Source organism: Mugil cephalus, chromosome 4 (genome assembly GCF_022458985.1).
Source record: "Mugil cephalus isolate CIBA_MC_2020 chromosome 4, CIBA_Mcephalus_1.1, whole genome shotgun sequence".
In the NCBI taxonomy this organism is placed as follows: domain Eukaryota; kingdom Metazoa; phylum Chordata; class Actinopteri; order Mugiliformes; family Mugilidae; genus Mugil; species Mugil cephalus.
In genome coordinates this window covers 28,261,994-28,279,576 of record NC_061773.1, presented here as the reverse complement: position 1 = coordinate 28,279,576, position 17,583 = coordinate 28,261,994, and the positions used below count along the sequence as shown (strand labels likewise).

The following is a 17,583-nucleotide window of genomic DNA, read 5'->3' as shown; positions in this document are numbered from 1 at the left end:
GCTTGGCATGTCTAACTATTTTTAATCTATACCAAATATGTAGGGCTCTGAGGAGTGGGTATTGATTGAAAAACAAGAACCTTATCAACAAGACCTTGACTGGAAGGCAGAAGAAAAGAACAAATCTTTCCCATCTGATTCCTCGTGGGAGAAAAGGGAGCTGGAAAAAGATATAGATGTTGCCAAGATGATACATAAAGAGGTAACGGGGTATGACAGAAAAGAAATGAAAAGCCATATTGATGAATTTCCGTCAACAAAATCGCCCAGAGAGGCAGACGCATGCCCTGAGCCTTGGCGTTTTGTGATTCCATTGTCTGAGGATGCCGGCCTGTTTCAAGACAAATCTCAACGTAAACCTTCTCATGCCTCAGGCCCTGAGGCTAACAATGATGTGGCCCCAGGCCCTCGTCAGATAAAGGAACGCACGGCGTCTAAACCGAGGAAAAAGAGGAGACCCCAGAGCTTAAATCTGGGAATGCCCGCGGAGCTCATCTACGAGAAAGCCGGCCGCGATTCCAGCGGAGAAGAAGAAAACGAGGGCTCAGACTCAGACAACAATTCGGAACAAACACTGAAGAAGGGAAGTCATTGTGAGTCGCCCCCAGCGGTGATGATGAAAGATGATCTGGGATTAGGAAAGGATCAGTCTGATAGGGTCTATAAAGACAGCAAGCAAGACGATAAATATGGGGAGAACAGGGAGGCCGCCACTCAAGGAACAGAGCAAGTGAAGAGAAAAGTGAACCAGACTGGGAGAGAAGATGTGGATCTAGGCTCAGTGAATGGACCTGGAAAGATAGAACATGACAGTTCGTTAGCAGCTGTTAAAGGGGAGTGTGTGATGAAGGTGCGAGGGAAGGGCCTCATTGACAACAAAGAGCTAGCAGAGGTAAAACTGCGACAGGTCAGGACACATGAGAGGAAGATCAGTAGTTCTGGAGGAGAGGATGTAGAGGGTTTCCTGGGCGACAGAGGTCAGAGGACGTCTTTCCACCGACTGTCGGGCAGCAGCTACCAGGCGGAAATCACCAGGATCGTTCCTCTCAAGCCGGAGCGGTCAAAGAGCGTAGCTGGTAAGGATGAGAGGGACCAGGCGGGGCAGGACGAGCCAACGCGGGTCATCAGGAGAGAGTACCGCTGGTCCGTCGGCTCTCCGGAGGGATCCTCAGACCTCAGCTGGACAGATGTCCCCGCCTTCCACCCAGCATTCGCAGCAGACCTGGAGGACGGAGCTAAGACAGAACATTCGGAGGATAGCTTCCAGTCTGGCAGAGGGTACGCGGAGAGTCAGACGATTGGTTCAAGGATCTCAGCGCTTCCCAAAATGGCTCCCCCAGCCCCGCCGGTGAAGACGCAGAAGGCCAGGGAGTCCGGGCTAATACTGCGCAACAGCCGAAATGCCGGCAGGGAGACGAACCTCGACTCGGCCAAGAAGAGACACTCGGTAACTCTGCTTGGCATCTGCTAATTCAGTCATTGGAAAAAAAAGCATCGCATGAGCTTCAGACAGACTCGCACGCCATATTTCTTTTTTTCTACGTTTTCAGTGACTTGAAAACACTCATCCATCTTACCTGTTTGGAGAGCCTTGTGGCAAAAAAAATCTGGCAAAACTATTTTGGACATTTTCCCATATGGCAGCCCAATTAATTGCCTCCCATTCCCCGCCCAACATACACCACACTGTGTGGCAAATCTGTACAGCTCAACACTGGCTGTGAAAGCTTAAAAAGACACACAAAAAAAAGTCAATATCTCTCGGTTTGGTTGTTGGTTTTTTCTTCTTTTGACTCGTGAGCCTGAAATGTCCGTCCAGCTCACGTTCTTCTCCTGTCAGAGGGTGGCAAGGAAAGAATGACTCACACATTATCATGTTATTTGCTATTCTCAAAACAGGAAATGAAAAAAAAGGATTTATTGCATATGAATGTTACAAGTTCAGTCATTCATTTGATAAATAATGAAATGAACTGCCATCCATTACTTAGTTGGGGAGAGCACTTATCTCTCAAAATTAGAGATAAATGAAGTGTAGAATTAGTTTTTGCACAAAAATATTGAGAAATTACATCAAACTAATAACCCTTAAAAGAAAATGTCCCCTGATCCTTCACATGGGTGATAGTAAATAATAAATGAGGGGCGTAATTTCCTCCAACCCCACCTGGATAGGAAGCCACGCGGCGCCATTAACACATTGGTTCCCCCCAGCAGGCAGCGAGCAGCCAGACACCACAGCTCAGTGCCTGACACAGTCAGATTTGCTGCTTTCATTTCACTCTTGGTATCATTGGAAGCTTGCACGTGTTTTTGGCACTGGAATGAAAGGAATTTTGAAGTGAATAGACATGACAGCTTTCATCATTTCCCACCTTTTCATCCGAGTCGAGCTCCCGCATATATTGGATTAAAGAGGCATGAGAAAAGATGTTGCGACAATCGCATCACGATCTGATTGAACTCAGGTATAGTGTGTGGGAAAATATTACGTGCTCCTCCAAACATGTGGACAAAGTCATTTTTGATGGAGGCTTTGAAATACGTCCCGGCACCTTTTATTGGACGTTTAACAACAGTATTTGAGAGTGTTTGAGAGCGCTCTTGGTGAAAATTCAAGGTACAGTGATGCAACGTTTTCTCAGTTGCTAGATGAGTGGCTGCTTTTACGCTGAAAACTGCTCATTACACAAACTGCATGATGCTCTTGTCCAGAACTCGCTAATTACAACAAATGGCTGTAGATGTCGTTGCGTAGATGTTGTAAACTCACCTCTTTTCCGTCGTATGCTATGCTGTTTCATAGAGAAGTGCTTGAAATTTGTGCCCGTATCCATTTGGACCCTGACTGGATCTGAACAGAACCAGCGGGCTGAGATTGGGTCTGGCTGAATTTCTCACCTAAACTTGGGATTAAGTCATTAAAAAAATACTCATGAACAATTTACAATTGCTGTATCACAATTGTGGGATCCCAGTTTAGGTTTGGCACTGGAGTATGTTGTCCTCAGGGACACACTGCGCTTGTACGTTCAGGCCCCAGTCAAGCGCTGCCGTTAGGACCTGTGTGTTTGTGGTGTCGTGCCATTCGAACGTCCACTTCTGCTCCTGCTAACCTTTAGATTGTGTCTGCTCTTTTTTTCCTCTGCTTCCCCCACCCCCTGCAGGAGCCCGTCTCCACCCCTGCCATTTATGAAGAGCCGTTTGCTGATTTCAAGGTTATTCATTTGTATTTAAACACTCCTTCGTATGCTTCACCCGTCTTCTCTTTTCCTCTCTGCACCCTGGTACGGGAAAAAACTGCATGCACAGTATGTGTGATTGTGAGTGTGTGTGTGTACGTGTTGCGTGGGTTCAGGTGGACACCATCATAAACACTTAAAAGAATCACGCATTTCTTTTCGTGACCGTAGTCTATTTATAAGCTGAACTGTATGTGCATGTGCAGAACTCCTCCGTGCACAATGAGAATTGTAAATGCGCGACCACGTAGAGACAAAAATGATGCGACGTCATGTCAATAAGATAAATAACATGAGGCTATTTAGTTGGTTTAATAAAAAAACAAGGTATAGACCTGTTCTATAGACCCCTTCACGGTTTGTAAACAAGGGGGCGGGGCTTAACTGGATGCAAAACATCTCCAACACTACAGATTGTAAATGCCTGTTAGCATATTTCAATGGACTGTTTTGGCAAGAATGGACGAAGAAAACGTATATTTTAGAGAATATACTAATACACTACATTATTTTAAAAAACTGACTCTGACTGATGGGACTGTATTCACTGACCTCTATACTCTCACTCACTGAACTCACCGACCCTAAAACAATGGTCGGGGAAAGACCGATACATCCTAAATGGTGGGTTTAGTTTCTTACGACATATGTATCTACATTAAAAAAGATAAAACTGCAAAAAGCTACAAAGAATGAAGTGTGTCACGTATCAGAAGTTAATCTGCTGCCTTCCTCCATCACCAGCTGGAACTGAACATATAAATGTATTAAAGCAACTTGTAAATGATGCACGTGCCACTAATTGATCGAAATCGTTTTTTGTTGAGCCTTTAAAATTGAGCCGTCTTCCCTCAGGGCATAATTACAGGCTAAAGATGCTAAAGTTTAGCTTAATATTCAGTTTATGTGACAGATTTTATATCCCTGTGTGCTACACAAACAGTGAATATAGATGCAGTGAACTTGAGCAAAAGGGAATTTGTCAGGAGCAGGGGATTAAAAGCTCATAATGCCTTCATTTTATGCCTTTTAGTCGTTGTCAGAACCTTTAGTGATGAACCTTGAAACGGAGATCTGCTCTTCCTTTGGTTTGTCACAGAGCTTCCCTGTCCTTTATAAACTTTAACTATTACTGCCCATTTTCAGTTTAATACAGTGAAACGTGTGATTTTACCTTTAAGTGCATCTCAGCTGCTTCTGAAACCTGCTAAGTTAGTGACTAACTGTGGGTTTTGTTCATTTTATCAAAGTTCTGCAGCAGTTATGTGCAATAGCAAATTATCAATTGGAAGGATTATTGGATCAATAGCTTTTAAAGATGTTGGAATGATAAAAAGAAGATTCTGTTGGAAAGAGGTTTACGTTTAGCTCGAGGTGGACCTGGCTTCGCTTTCACTTGATCTTCAGTGGCTCTGTCTTAAGCTGCCTTTGCTTCTCTGAGGCTGAAACTCATCTTCACGGCTTCCAGAATTTAGAAAAGTGTAGCTACTGTGGTTGGGTTTATATTTTACTGCAAAGTTAAAAGGCTGCTTTCACATGAATTAGAAATTTGCATATTATAGGAGTTTATTTGGTTTATGTTTGGCCATGTTTGTTGTTTTGCATGTCCTTAATAGAGGTATATTAGCTGTTTAAAGATGTGTAAATACACCCTAATGTGTCTGGTTATTATTATTATTATTTTAAACTCTTGCCACAACTCAGTAGTTTAGTTACTCTCCTCTGTGTTCCTACATTACCTCCAGTGACTGAAGTATCGAAAATATCGATATTTTCATTTCAGAATCGATTTTAGAGCATAAAGACCTGGTACCGGAAGTATCGATTTTCAGCATTCATCTGCACATCAGTACTATTCATAGATTACTAATCTCTTTTAAAGTCTGTGTGCGGCAGGTTTTATCATTTCTCGGTGTGAAATGTCATGTGTGGGTGAGAGCGTGTGAACTTATTGAAATGCGTGTGAGACTTGAGAGCCCTGTATATTAGATATGCTTCTATAATAATTGAAACCCTTCACGTCATCATACAGTGAATGGACTTTTTGTGTCTAACCTAGGAGCCTTATGTTTAGGATAAATTGCATGTGCAGTGAATGAGGTCCTCTGTCAGTGCAACTGTGAGGATGAGTCTCCTTTCACCCGTGCGTCGTCGCCCGTATGACCGTAGTTAGGTTACATGATGTCAGAGTGGTGAACCTGTGTGTGCCTGCACCAGAAGGAGCTCGCGGAGAGAAGGCCTCAGCCGAGCGTAGCCTCGGAGGAGGAGCAGGAGAGGGACACGGTGGCTTGCATGAGGGAAACCCACCTGGGCATCGAGCGCAAGTGCTCCAGCATGACGGTCAGCTCCACGTCCAGCCTGGAGGCCGAGGTCGACTTCACCGTCATCACGGACCTCCACTCCGGCGTGGAGGACTTCTCTAAGGGCATGTCGGAGCTGGGGGAGAGGGAGCGGCAGCCGGAGGTGGGCCGGGAGGACTTCGAGGAGACCTCCCGGTTCTACTCGGCCCGTCTGATGGGCTCCAGGGACAAGTCTCCCATGGAGGAGACGCTTCCCGAGGAGGGAATGCATCACCACCACCACCATCATCATGAGGTAGAGAGACGGACGCGTTCACCCTTCATCATCATCACCCCTGGATTCACCCTGGCTGACTGAACCTGATGCCAAAAAAAATCACCTGCTGTTTATTTATTTTATTTCATTTATCATTTATTTTGCTCCATTTCCCATTGTTTGAAATTTTTGTTAACCTTTGTAGTTTGGTTTTTCCAATTTTTCCTGTATTGCGTTTGTTGATATATCCATTTCAGATTTCTTTCGTCCGTGAAGTCAGTATTTCTTTGTATTCCCAGCCATTGCATCATCATTTGCATGTTCTCACCGAGCCACAGAGTCCGTATTTCCTTTAGGTTTGCTGAATGCACTGCTTTTCTTCTGAAATGTTTACTGCCCATGAGCAACGGGTCCTAAATCTCTAGAGGAGGAAAGAAGAAACCGTTGTTGATTGACTTTCGTTTGTGTTTTTTCTTTTTTTTTTACGCAGCCTCCCGTGGCAAAGAAAGACCCCACCGCTGTGAGCGTGGCCCACAAACTGAAGAGGGCTGACACCAAGACGGAGACGCACACAAATGGATCGGAGGTCCACACCAACATCATGGACGTCTCACAACAGGTAACGCAACAACAGGAGCGAAGAGGCGCCTGAGCCAACCTCACCGTGCTGTCATGTGAAATGGTTTTTCTTTACCACTTTTATCTTACTTAGAATGACAGCTTTGAATTTAAATCCAGACCAAACATTTGTTAATGGAACAGTTTGACATTCTGGGAAGTATCTGTCAGTCTAAGTTTATGCAGAGGTATTTTCAAGCTGAATAATTAAAATCCAAGTTGTGTTGCCAGAATCATATTGTGATAAGAACTGAGTGTGGCTACTGCAGGCTCGGTCATAGTGTATGTAAAAAACAAACAGAAAACAAAGCTGTGTTGTAGAGTTCTTCAGAAGTTTCAGCCCTTATTCAAATAGCTTCTTCAGTACGTGAGTTTTCTTGTTGCTCAAACCAAGAGAGCATGAAAGCAACACTTTAAATATTCCACGTGGTCATTTAATTCTTTTTTAACAAGCGACTCAGAGTTGAAGAGTTTTCCGGTTTCGATCATATGTTCATGTTTGCAAAGCACACAATTAGTTTTCTGTTGAATTAACTCCCTCAAGTTTCGGTGTTTGAGTTTGTACTTATACATTTATAGGAGACAGTGTCAACACAGACGAAGCCGAGGGCGTATTGTTTGACATTCATGGACGGATTGTCACGCAAATCCATATGTCCTGGGTGACCTTTAATACTATACTAAACACAGTTTATCGAACTTAAGTTCCCCTCGGACTCATGTCGGCCTCGTTACTGTCATTGTTAACATTATTCATATGGTCTTTGGATGAGTAGCGACACGTCCAGTTTATCATGACTACCAGGTAGAATAAACAAGCGTCAGATGTGTTGATCTGTGGGCCTTTAGACAGAGCTTCTTTAAGCTAAGCTAACCAGCTGACTGCTGCTCCCCTCAGACATGATAGACGTCACCGCCCCCCTGGGACCACGCCGCCTGAGTGGCAAAAACACAGTGAAATGTATCAGTAAATACAGCGAGACCGGGAAAAATGTGGATTATCAGATCAAATTAAGAATAATTGGACTCGACAATGATTCTTACGAACTAGTATGAGTTTGGAAAAGTGGATTAGCCTCAGTTTCAGTTAGTTTTAGGTTATTTCACAGTGACGTTGCTGTGACATCACATTCATACTTTCTACACTGATGTATATGATAAAATTAAACTTGAGTGTACATATAAAAGGATTAAATAGAAAAAAAATGATGATAGCTTTGAGTTACGCTTTTTCCCATAAACACATACAACTTCTTCAGATAACAGTCACGCTGTCTATGTCTTGCACAACCTTAAATGAGTCTTTAGAGTCGATTAACCTGAGTTCTTCTGTTCTAAACTACATGAATCTACACCACATGAGTTTTGTGCTTTTTTCAGAGGAACGATTTCAATCCAGGTTGCGTTGTGTTGGCTTGTGCAAATAACTTTCAACTAGTTGAATTTTTAATTACCAGAACCAGGAGTTCCTGTTTCATCACATGTGTTTTTTTCTGTGCGGTCTCCAGGTGTTTTTAGTTCTGAAGTCTTTTGCAAAGTATTGGATTTGTCACATACGTCTACATTACATGCACGTCATGTTTTATCCATAAATGCTGACACATTGAGCTACAGTGAGAGCGGTTGAGGACAATGCTTACACGAAGCTCTATTTCATTCCAGTCTACCATCAAACACATTTGCAGTGAAGGATGTCACATTTTTTTTGCGCAGCCCTGAAGCCTGGATCAGACGAAGACGCGTTTTTCTACGGGCTACAGTGATACATTCCCCAGGCACTGATGACATAATAGCGTCGTTATGGAGTGATTAAAGTATTGACAGGGTATTAATGAGGATGATGAAAGCAGGTGCGAATCCCATTCATCTCCAGAGGCAGGGATTTGAGTGCAGGCTGGCAGTCCCACAGGTGCCTTATTAAAATGTAATCATCGCTGGGCTCTTCAGCCATTCAGCTAATGGCCTGGATGAGACTCAGGCACTGATGTAGAGAGAGTGTCTTTGAAGTGCCACATCAGCGTGGAGTCAAATTTTCAAAGATGTCGGAGTAAAGCCTGGAGTAGAGTCTGAGTGTGAGTCTGAGTGTGTGCGCATCAAATGCAGGGTGACGTCATCCATAGGACGCCAAAGAGCTGCAGCAGTGACGTAGGGCGGCCAGCAGAGGGAGACCACTGCTGCTCTGGGTTTGTTTAATGTGTTTGGATTGTAGTTCAATTAGTTTTAATGATCTACGGTAAACTAGACGACTGTTAAGTAATATTTTTATATTTGCATTACTTTAGCGAGGAACTAGCAGGTAATCACAATAAATGGTTCTTGAATCCTGGATCTTGAAGATTAAATAAAATAAAAACAATTATAGTCATCCAGGTTTTAAATATATTTATTATATTAATGAAAGGGAACCGGACTTGCAGAGTCACCCACAGATGTCCTTATTTAAATCCCAATTCCTACACCACCGCTTCAGAACTGAAGGAGCTGCTCAGATGAAACGTCTCAAAGAAACTCTAAAAGTCCAGCTGCCTTCCTTTAATGTTGTGGATAATGATGGAGCTTTGAGTTAGGCTTCTTCCAAAAGTGGGAATTTTAAATTGTCATGACTAAGTTCTTGTTTTTATCAGATTTGTTTCTTTCTGTGTGCGGTCTGCAGGTATTTTAAGTTCTGATTTCCTTCCTCCGCTCCAACATGTGTATACGTTACAAGCACGTTACAGGCAACTTCTGTTCACAAACCAGAAACCTTAAAACGCAGCATGAGTTACATGTATTTTGGGATGTATTTACTGCATGATCAGACTTTTCTTTATTAATGACCATTAATGTTATCAGAACATTGCTGAATAAATGTCAGCAAAAGAAAAGAAGAAGGGCTTAGTTTTAGGGTCGAGAAGATTTGCAAGAGTCACAACTTCAGTGCAAAAGTTAAAAAACAAAAAACAAACCACAGTTTGCTTTATTCGCTTTATCTCTTATGCCTCGTATACGTCACACTGTTGTTAAAGCCAGAGGAGGTTACTTTGAAGAAAGAAAGACTCAAATACCTCATAATTATAGTACTAATGTCTTCTGATAAGTTGCTCTTTATATAATAATCAGGTTTGTTTTGATGGAAAATACATAAATGAAACTATGATCTTTCATGTACAAACTTGATATTGCTTCCAAACGTTTGGCCTGCACTGTAACATGTGTTATCCCTAAATGTTGACACATTAAGCTCAGATCAGATGAGATCAGATAAGCTAAGCTAAGCTAAGCTAAACTAAGCTAAGCTAGGACTTTATTTATCCCTGTGGTGGAAAAAAAGCATCAGTCAACAACAGCACAAAAATAGAGATAATAGAATAAGGAAAGACAAGAGAAACTACATAAAAGTAAATATATAAAAGGTACAAACATATTTACATATTGCACCAGGTTTAAGTAGGTAACCAAAATGTTAACAGCTATTGTTCAAACAAACAAAGCGGTAAGGAGGCTGAATATACAATGAGAAAACAAACATTCATGAATATCTTGAATAAAGACAAACTCCAATAGGAGCTGCACCAAATACTGCACTAGTGAGAAATTATGTGAAATAATACAGGGATGAGTTGGTGTAGACAGATGTATAAAGTTCTTATTATGTCAGAGAAAGACGCTGAAGTAAAAAGGTTTTGACTGCTGAGGGGAAAAAGGACCTGTGGAAAAGCTCCTTCTGGCTCTTAATTAACACCCTCCCGTCCTCTACCTGCTCGACCGAGTCCAGAGAACGGCCCTGGATGATGAAGTTAGCCATCTTTGTCAGTTTGCCCAGTCTTTTTTTTTTTTGTCCCTCTCTGGGACTCTGCCAAACCAGCAGACCATAGCGTAAAAGGATCCAGATGCAACCGAGTGGAAGGTCCTGAGTAGTGTCCTGCACAGCCCAAAGGACTTCAGGCTCCTCAGCAGGTGGAGCAGGCGGCTTTGTCCTTTCTTCTACGGGACATTAATGTCCAACCAGTCCAAGTTTATTATTCAGGTGAACATCCAGGTATTTATATCCATCCACAAAGTCTGTGTTCCCCTCCTTCCCAAGTCAGTCACCATCTCCTTTGTCTTGGTGGCACTGATATGAGTAGTCGGCAAAGACGTCGACCTCCTGATCTCCAGGTCGTTCCCAGCAGATACTCAACAATGGCTTCATCGTCCCAGAACGTCTGGATGTGGCAGCAAAAGCAGCATCACTAGAAAGAGGCAAAACATTCTTATATTCAGTCAGGTCGTCTCGTATTGAGAAAAGAAATCTGCCGATGGGTTGAGCTTTTCTGGCTCGACAAACATTCTTAAAATAAGCACAAAGTTCTCGTCTCTGAACAAACTCTAAGATGTATTTCTTTGATTCGAGGATTTTTTGCTTTCTTGAAATTCATTTTTTTTTTTTCAGTGTGGAAGTCTGAATTGTAGATGGTGAAGAGGAATAGAGAAAGAATTAAGCTACAGTATTGATAGTGAGAGCAGTTAAGGACGCATCACAATATAATTGTGTAATGAAGAGTTGATACTTTTCCTTCCCACAAAGCTGTTGAAGGATGAACTGATACCAAACCTCTTTTCTTCTTCTGTTCCGTTCAAAGCTGTTTTATAATAAATAAGACACTTTTTAAAGCTTAAGTTAAGGTTCAGTGCTACTTAAAAAGAAAAATATATTTCTTTCTGTTGCCCCCGTCCCACCCCCCTGTTGTTGTTCAACCCGTTCTCCTCGACTGTTCCCGTTGGTTCTTCACCACGTTAACTTCACCCGATGGGAATGAATTCATACACATTACAAACATTGTCTCTAAAATGACTGGCTTCAATACTCATGTTGTTTAGGAGTGTTATTTCTATGGGGGAAACATCCACAACAATGAAAATCAGGTCCAACAGTTTCTCACTTCTCCTGTCAGTGGTCATAATGTTATGCCTGATCAGCCTAGTTGAACGTTTGACAGCTAAGAGACTTTTTTTTATTTCTGCCGTAATGACTTTTGGAGTTTGGAAGGTTATTAAACATGTTTAATAGGAGCCGTTTCTGTCTCATTCAGGACCACGGTGTCGTCAGCCCACGGGAGGCTCCTGCTGCCCTTAAAGAAAATGGCTCCCCGGTAAGCGTCATTAAGTCAGAGATACATTGGAGTGACAGCGTGTGTGTGTGTGTTTGTGTGTGTGTGTGTGTGTGTGTGTGTGTGTGTGCCTGCAGCCATTCTTCTTCTCCTGCTTTCTTCCTTTGTATCCTTGGACCTTTATCTCATATTCACCTGTGCCCAAGGTTCACCTGACTGGGTTTGACGTTATAATGAATACAGGCTTCTACGAGCGTTTGGAAGGAGAAAAATCTTCACATTTGCAGATTTGTCCTGCCAAAAGAAAAGGAAATTTTTCATTTTTAACTAGACAAAAAACATGTAAATTTGAGGTTTTAGCGACACGAGAAATTACCAGTGAAGGGAGACTAATAAAAAGAACATGTTGCATTTTGGGAAATATAATTTGATCCACATAAGTGACAAACAGTCATTATATCGGGTCCTCTTGAGCTTCATTCTTAAACAAAGTTAACAACTTTCTGAGGAGTAGGTGTGATTAGAGCTCAGGGATTATTTGACAAACATCCCACTAATTAAATTACAGTACATTTTAGAATGTGGTCTCCACTATCTTTAAGAGCCGGGCTGCGCTCATAGTGATGTTCATAGTGATGTTGTGTGAGGTGTGAAAATGGGCTTTGTCATCCCGGGCGCTGTGTGTCGTGTTTTTTGATCTTGTGTGTGACTGACCGTCATGAATGCGCTGTAGGTAAAAGTCAGCATCCAGGAGAGGGAGTCCGTCGTGTCGCCGCTGACCATCACCGGGGAGAACGTCACCTCGGCAACCACAACACAAGTTACCAAGGTGACAAGTCATCTGTTCCCATGGTTACAGTTCAGTGACAGGAAGCTTGGAGTCAGCACCACCACATCTGTATCTGTACCATGTTTTATGTTCGTCATGTTCAAAAGTTTCCCACCAGAACATTGAGTTAGTTAATTATTTATATCGTTCTGTGATTCTCAGTTAGGAGTTTCCATCTGTCCATCTTCATGAGTGGTTTTATCTTTGTTGTTGTTTCTAATAAGTGTCTGGTGCTAAATATCGAGTGTTTTTAGAACAAAGAAGAGGATTAAATGCAATAACAACCGTGATACCTTTGATTTCCCCTTTTTTTTCATTAAACAAGGGGAATTTTTAATCGTTGTGGACTGAGCTCATGTTTCATCTGATTTGTTTCTTTCTGTGTGCGTTCTACAGACTGTGAAAGGAGGCTACTCCGAGACCAGAATCGAGAAAAGGATTATAATCACAGGAGACGACGACGTGGACCAACATCAGGTGAGGGCTGTCACGGAAACAATGCGACGCTTGCACTCGAGTGTTCAGAAGGTCACAATAGGGCACCGGAGGCTTATGTGTGACGGAGGTGTTTTATGTCCCCAGGCGCTCGCCATGGCGATCCAAGAGGCCAAGCAGCAGCATCCTGACATGCTGGTGACAAAAGCAGTGGTTATCAGGGAAACAGAGTCTCCCACTGAGGAGCTGCAGCACAAAGCCGAGGTACGTTGCAGTCTCTGCCCGTGATCAGAGTATTTCTATGGAGGGACTGTTTCACGGGCCAGCCAAGCACAGAGTCTCTGATTAAGATTTATTTTGTGGAAGAGGTACAAAACAACAGCAAAGACGTGTTATGTGACTGCAAAGGTACGCACAACAACTGAGAGATGCAAAATGCAAGCAAAAATAACCATCCTGTAGACAAACAACCAAAGGTGTAAAAATGTAAAGGGACTAAATACCTTATAAACATAAAATTACTAAAGGGGATGCAAACTAGTAACAAGCTGTAGACACATAGAACAAGCAAAGGGGATGCAAAATGATCACATACCATATGGACATAAAATGATGAAAGGGATGCAAAATGGCTACACACTGTAGACACGTAAAACGACTAAAGGGGATGCAAAATGATCACATACCATATAGACATAAAATTACTCAAGCAGATGCAAAATTACTACATACTGTGTAGACATAAAACAAGCAAAGGGGATGCAAAATGATCATATTCTGTATAGACATGAAGCAGCTAAACAGGATGCAAAATACTGTATGCAGTGCAAAGGAATGCACAATGACTTCATACAATACAGGCATAAAATGACTAAAGGGGACGCAAAATGCAGTATGTGATGCAAAGGAATGGACAATGACTGCATAACATAGACAGATAAAATTACTAAAGGGGATGCAAAATGGTTACAAACTGTAGACAGATAAAACAGGCAAAGGGGATGCAAAATGATCATATTCTGTATAGACATGAAGCAACTAAACAGGATGCAAAATACTGTATGCAGTGCAAAGGAATGCACAATGACTGCATAACATAGACACATAAAATGACTAAAGGGGATGCAAAATGATTACATACCATATAAACATGAAGAAACTAAAGAGGACGCAAAATACTGTATGAAATACTAAGAAATGCAAAATGGCTAAGTGCCGTATAGACTTAAATGACTGAAGGGGATGCAAAATACAGTATGGAATGCAAAGAAATGCACATTGACTGCACAACATATACATATAAAATAACTGAAGGGAATCAAAATGACACAATCTAACCACAAGGAATGGATGCTAAACAGCGACAAAAAGAAACAAAATGACAGTCCAACCACAAAGCGAAGCGAATGTCCCACGCATTTGTCCACGTTCATGACGGCTCTATGTGTTGTGGTCTCGTTGCAGTCCTGATCGGACGTGGCGGCCCCCGAGACTGGGGCGGGGGTGCACAGGAGAAGATCCTCCAGCCGTGTGTCTCCTGCCCTGCCCTGCAGTACGCCACCAACCCAGTAAAGAGGACTATCTACCCCACTGTGTACACACCGACGCAAGAGCAGGCTGCGTTCCATGAAGCAGTAGACCTCCACTCCTGTCCCTTTAGACAAACCAACTGTGACGCGGCCCGTGACCCCCACCCAGCCTCCCGCTCAGTCCCGGCCAATCCCATCTTCCTCCACCTCCTCGTGGACCCATAGAGATGTCTTCTATTGGAAAGATTCAGCTTTTCTTGCATATTGTTAAACCCGACATGATTTAAACTCCCTCCCTTCGCAAATTACTACTTCCTGTTTAAAGGCAAAAAATATCTGCCTCGTGTTTCTGTCACATATGATGTGAATGTAAGAGAAAAGGTGGGTTGGCTGAAAGTGTGGGGGCAGCGCTGGTGGCGTGGGTGGGGTGGGGAGGTGTCAAGTGGCGAGAGGCAGCCTTTTCGCTTGTTGTCGCCACCTCCCGGCCGTGACACCTTCAGTATAATCAACTGCTGTCTTATTAGCTTTTTACATTTTTATCTATAGATGATCTAATTTATGTTCAGTGTTTGCTTGTTTATGAAATATGTATAATATCAGATGATTATAATCTGCATGGTTCGATTAAAAAAAAAAAATAATTAAAAAATAGCAGAGGGAATGAAAACACAATACTCGGACATGTTCACATTCGAAACCGAAATGTCATGATGGAACCGAGGACCTGCTGAGATAGCGCAAAGAACTCTGGGCCAATAAGTCATGGACTCATAGAAATGTTGACAGACTGTGCTGGAGAATATAAAGACACTTCCTTCAGTGGACAGCTGGAACGGGTCCCAGTCTCCAAACATCCAAACATCACAGTCCTTGTCCCGCTTCACTGTCACTGTTTCATTTTGGTGTCAGCTCGCCAACGATATAAATAGACGCTGGTCACACAGTCCGGGCAGAGGTTTAGGATTTTTAGAGACATTTTAATATAATGTTACACTGTATCTAAGAATGCAAATGTTTTGTTTTTTTGTTTTTTCTTACTTGATTTTAATGACTTCCATTGTGAATCGGTTTCTTTGATATTCCTGTGTTTTTGGACATTTCAGTCTAAATGTGTGAACATGCTGTGACTTTCTTTTCTTCCCCCGCCCCCCTCCTCAACCTTCCCTGGAGATCTCACAGCGTTAAATCAGAGGGTTGTCATCCGCAGCTAGAAAGTTAGTTCACCAGATTGTGATGAGTTGTGAATGTGTCAGTATCATAAATATGGACGCTGCGTTCCCACTTCCTTGCATTGGTCAAACTGATGCTCGTTTCCCAGGGATACAGGGCGGCGGCGCCATCTTGCCAGTTTGTAGCCAGAGTCCGATATTGATGACCTGCCAACACTTCCTCCTGACTCACTTTCGTTTAATTAATACTTGTTGGCATGGCAACAGGATGTCGCATCCAACTAACCAAAATGAAAAAACTGACATTTGAACATTCGTCAACATTATATCAACCACATAAAACAACAGAAACCATCCTTAGAAAATGTATTTGACGTGTATTTTAGTATTTTAGAGACAAGAGACAAAAAGTCCCACCCACTAAAATGGAGTGGGTGGAGCTTATGGCCTACACTGCAGCCTCCAGCCACCAGGGGGAGCTCTACTTACTTACCTTACTTACTTTGACATCACGTTTGAGGAGCTGTTCCGTCGTCCATCTTTATACAGTCTATGGTGAATATTGGCATCGTAGGCTTTGCTTCAAACTTTTTAAAAATTACACACATGTTTAGCCGCAACACTGACATAGTTTCACCCGGTTAAAAGCTCACAGTCAATGTTTTTATTTGAAACCAGTTTTAATTTGAAATTCTGTCTAGGTCACAGATTTTTTATTTTTTTTTCTGAAATGCTCCACTATGTTAAACCTTTCTAACTTGTTTTGTGCGTTTGCTGTGCTCACTTCATACAGACACATCCCCCCCTTCTGTCATTTTCACTAATTCCTGAAAACGCCCTAGAGTTACAGATTGTGACGTGTTTGGTGGTGTTTTCAGAAATGACAAACGACTGATGTTACCACCCGAACCCCATCCATTCGTCTTATGTCCGAGCTGAAAGACTTCTCCTGGGTTTCCTTCCAGGCTCCACTGAGTCATTTCACTCATTTTATTAATATAAAACTGTATAAATCAGCTTAAAGACTTTTTCCAGCTGCATGTTTGCAAACACACGGCCTGAAAAGTTCAAAACCACACGATCAACACAGAGACTTTTTCTTTTGTCTTTTTGTTGTCTTCTGTCGGATTAACTCCTTTAAAGTTCTGCTGTTTGAGTTTGTACTTATATTTATAGGAACGCCTCCGTGTTCCCCTTAGCAGACAAAGCCGAGGGCATATTGTGCGACGTACGCGGCCGGTGTGGACTGTCACGTGTATCCATATATCCTGGGTGACCTTTAATACTATACTATGCATAGTTTATGAAACGTAAGAACCCCTCGGACTCACGTCGGCCTCGTCGTTGTTAGCGTTGTGCTGTTAAGCGAAGCGGTGAAGCGCACTGCTTGCGAGACTTGCAATAAGCAGCCATCACCCCCCGCCCCCCCTTCGCTCTAAAGGGAGAAAACTGTGAACTCTCATGTGTACCGAAGCGTAACCAAAACCTGTAACACACACACACACACACAGTTGTAGAGTAACATTCAAAAAGAAGCTTCTCCAACACTTGTGATCATGGCTCTTGTCGCGCTCATCGTCTAATCGACCTGCTGTAGATGTGTCTGTGGAAGCAAACAGATGATTTGTATAATTTTCTCTCTCTTTTTTTTTTTTTTTTTTTTTTATTTAATTTAATTTTATCTGGTCAAACGACACTGGAGAGTTGTGAACGACAGCAGCACATCTACTGTAAACTGCTGGGAATGAGGACCTGCCTCTGCTGTAGGACAGGCCACGTTACTGACGGAGGGTTAATAGTTGTAGGCATAAGGAGAGAAGCTGAGGTGTTGAGACGGAGTATGGACAGCCTGTATTTTTTTATATTAATATACACTACCAGTCAAAGGTCAAGTCAATGACTGGTAGGTATAACTATATATATATATATATATCCATACTTCTGTATATTATCCTGTACACTGTAATGAGAGCAGCTAGGGGGGTTTTTAGGGTGAAGCAGTAAGTAAAACCCGAAGGAATAGAAACGTCACATGAAAAGGGTGCCTTAAGTCGTGGTTACAGGAGCCGGAGCCGCAGTTATCGGTGCTCGGCTCAAAGTGCTCTTAATCGGCAAGAGACAGATGGAGAAACGACC

The 17,583-nt window shown here is 42.5% G+C and overlaps 1 protein-coding gene across 11 annotated transcripts in view; it reads left to right on the top strand.

Annotated features, from left to right (window-relative positions):
- LOC125006529 (band 4.1-like protein 1) overlaps positions 1–17,381 on the top strand; it is a 93,308-nt gene extending 75,927 nt beyond the window's left edge. For 4 of the 11 annotated variants that reach the window (XM_047582639.1, XM_047582637.1, XM_047582640.1 and 1 more), the window contains 9 exons: positions 44–1,447; positions 3,168–3,218; positions 5,460–5,837; positions 6,289–6,417; positions 11,468–11,527; positions 12,219–12,314; positions 12,711–12,791; positions 12,897–13,013; positions 14,214–17,381. In XM_047582639.1, coding sequence (XP_047438595.1) covers positions 44–1,447; positions 3,168–3,218; positions 5,460–5,837; positions 6,289–6,417; positions 11,468–11,527; positions 12,219–12,314; positions 12,711–12,791; positions 12,897–13,013; positions 14,214–14,219 — 2,322 coding nt within the window. In that variant the 3' untranslated portion in view covers positions 14,220–17,381. The remainder of the gene's footprint in view (positions 1–43; positions 1,448–3,167; positions 3,219–5,459; positions 5,838–6,288; positions 6,418–11,467; positions 11,528–12,218; positions 12,315–12,710; positions 12,792–12,896; positions 13,014–14,213) is intronic. The other 7 variants (XM_047582643.1, XM_047582647.1, XM_047582645.1 and 4 more) reach the window with 4 other exon arrangements.
- The last annotated feature ends 202 nt before the right edge of the window (positions 17,382–17,583 follow it).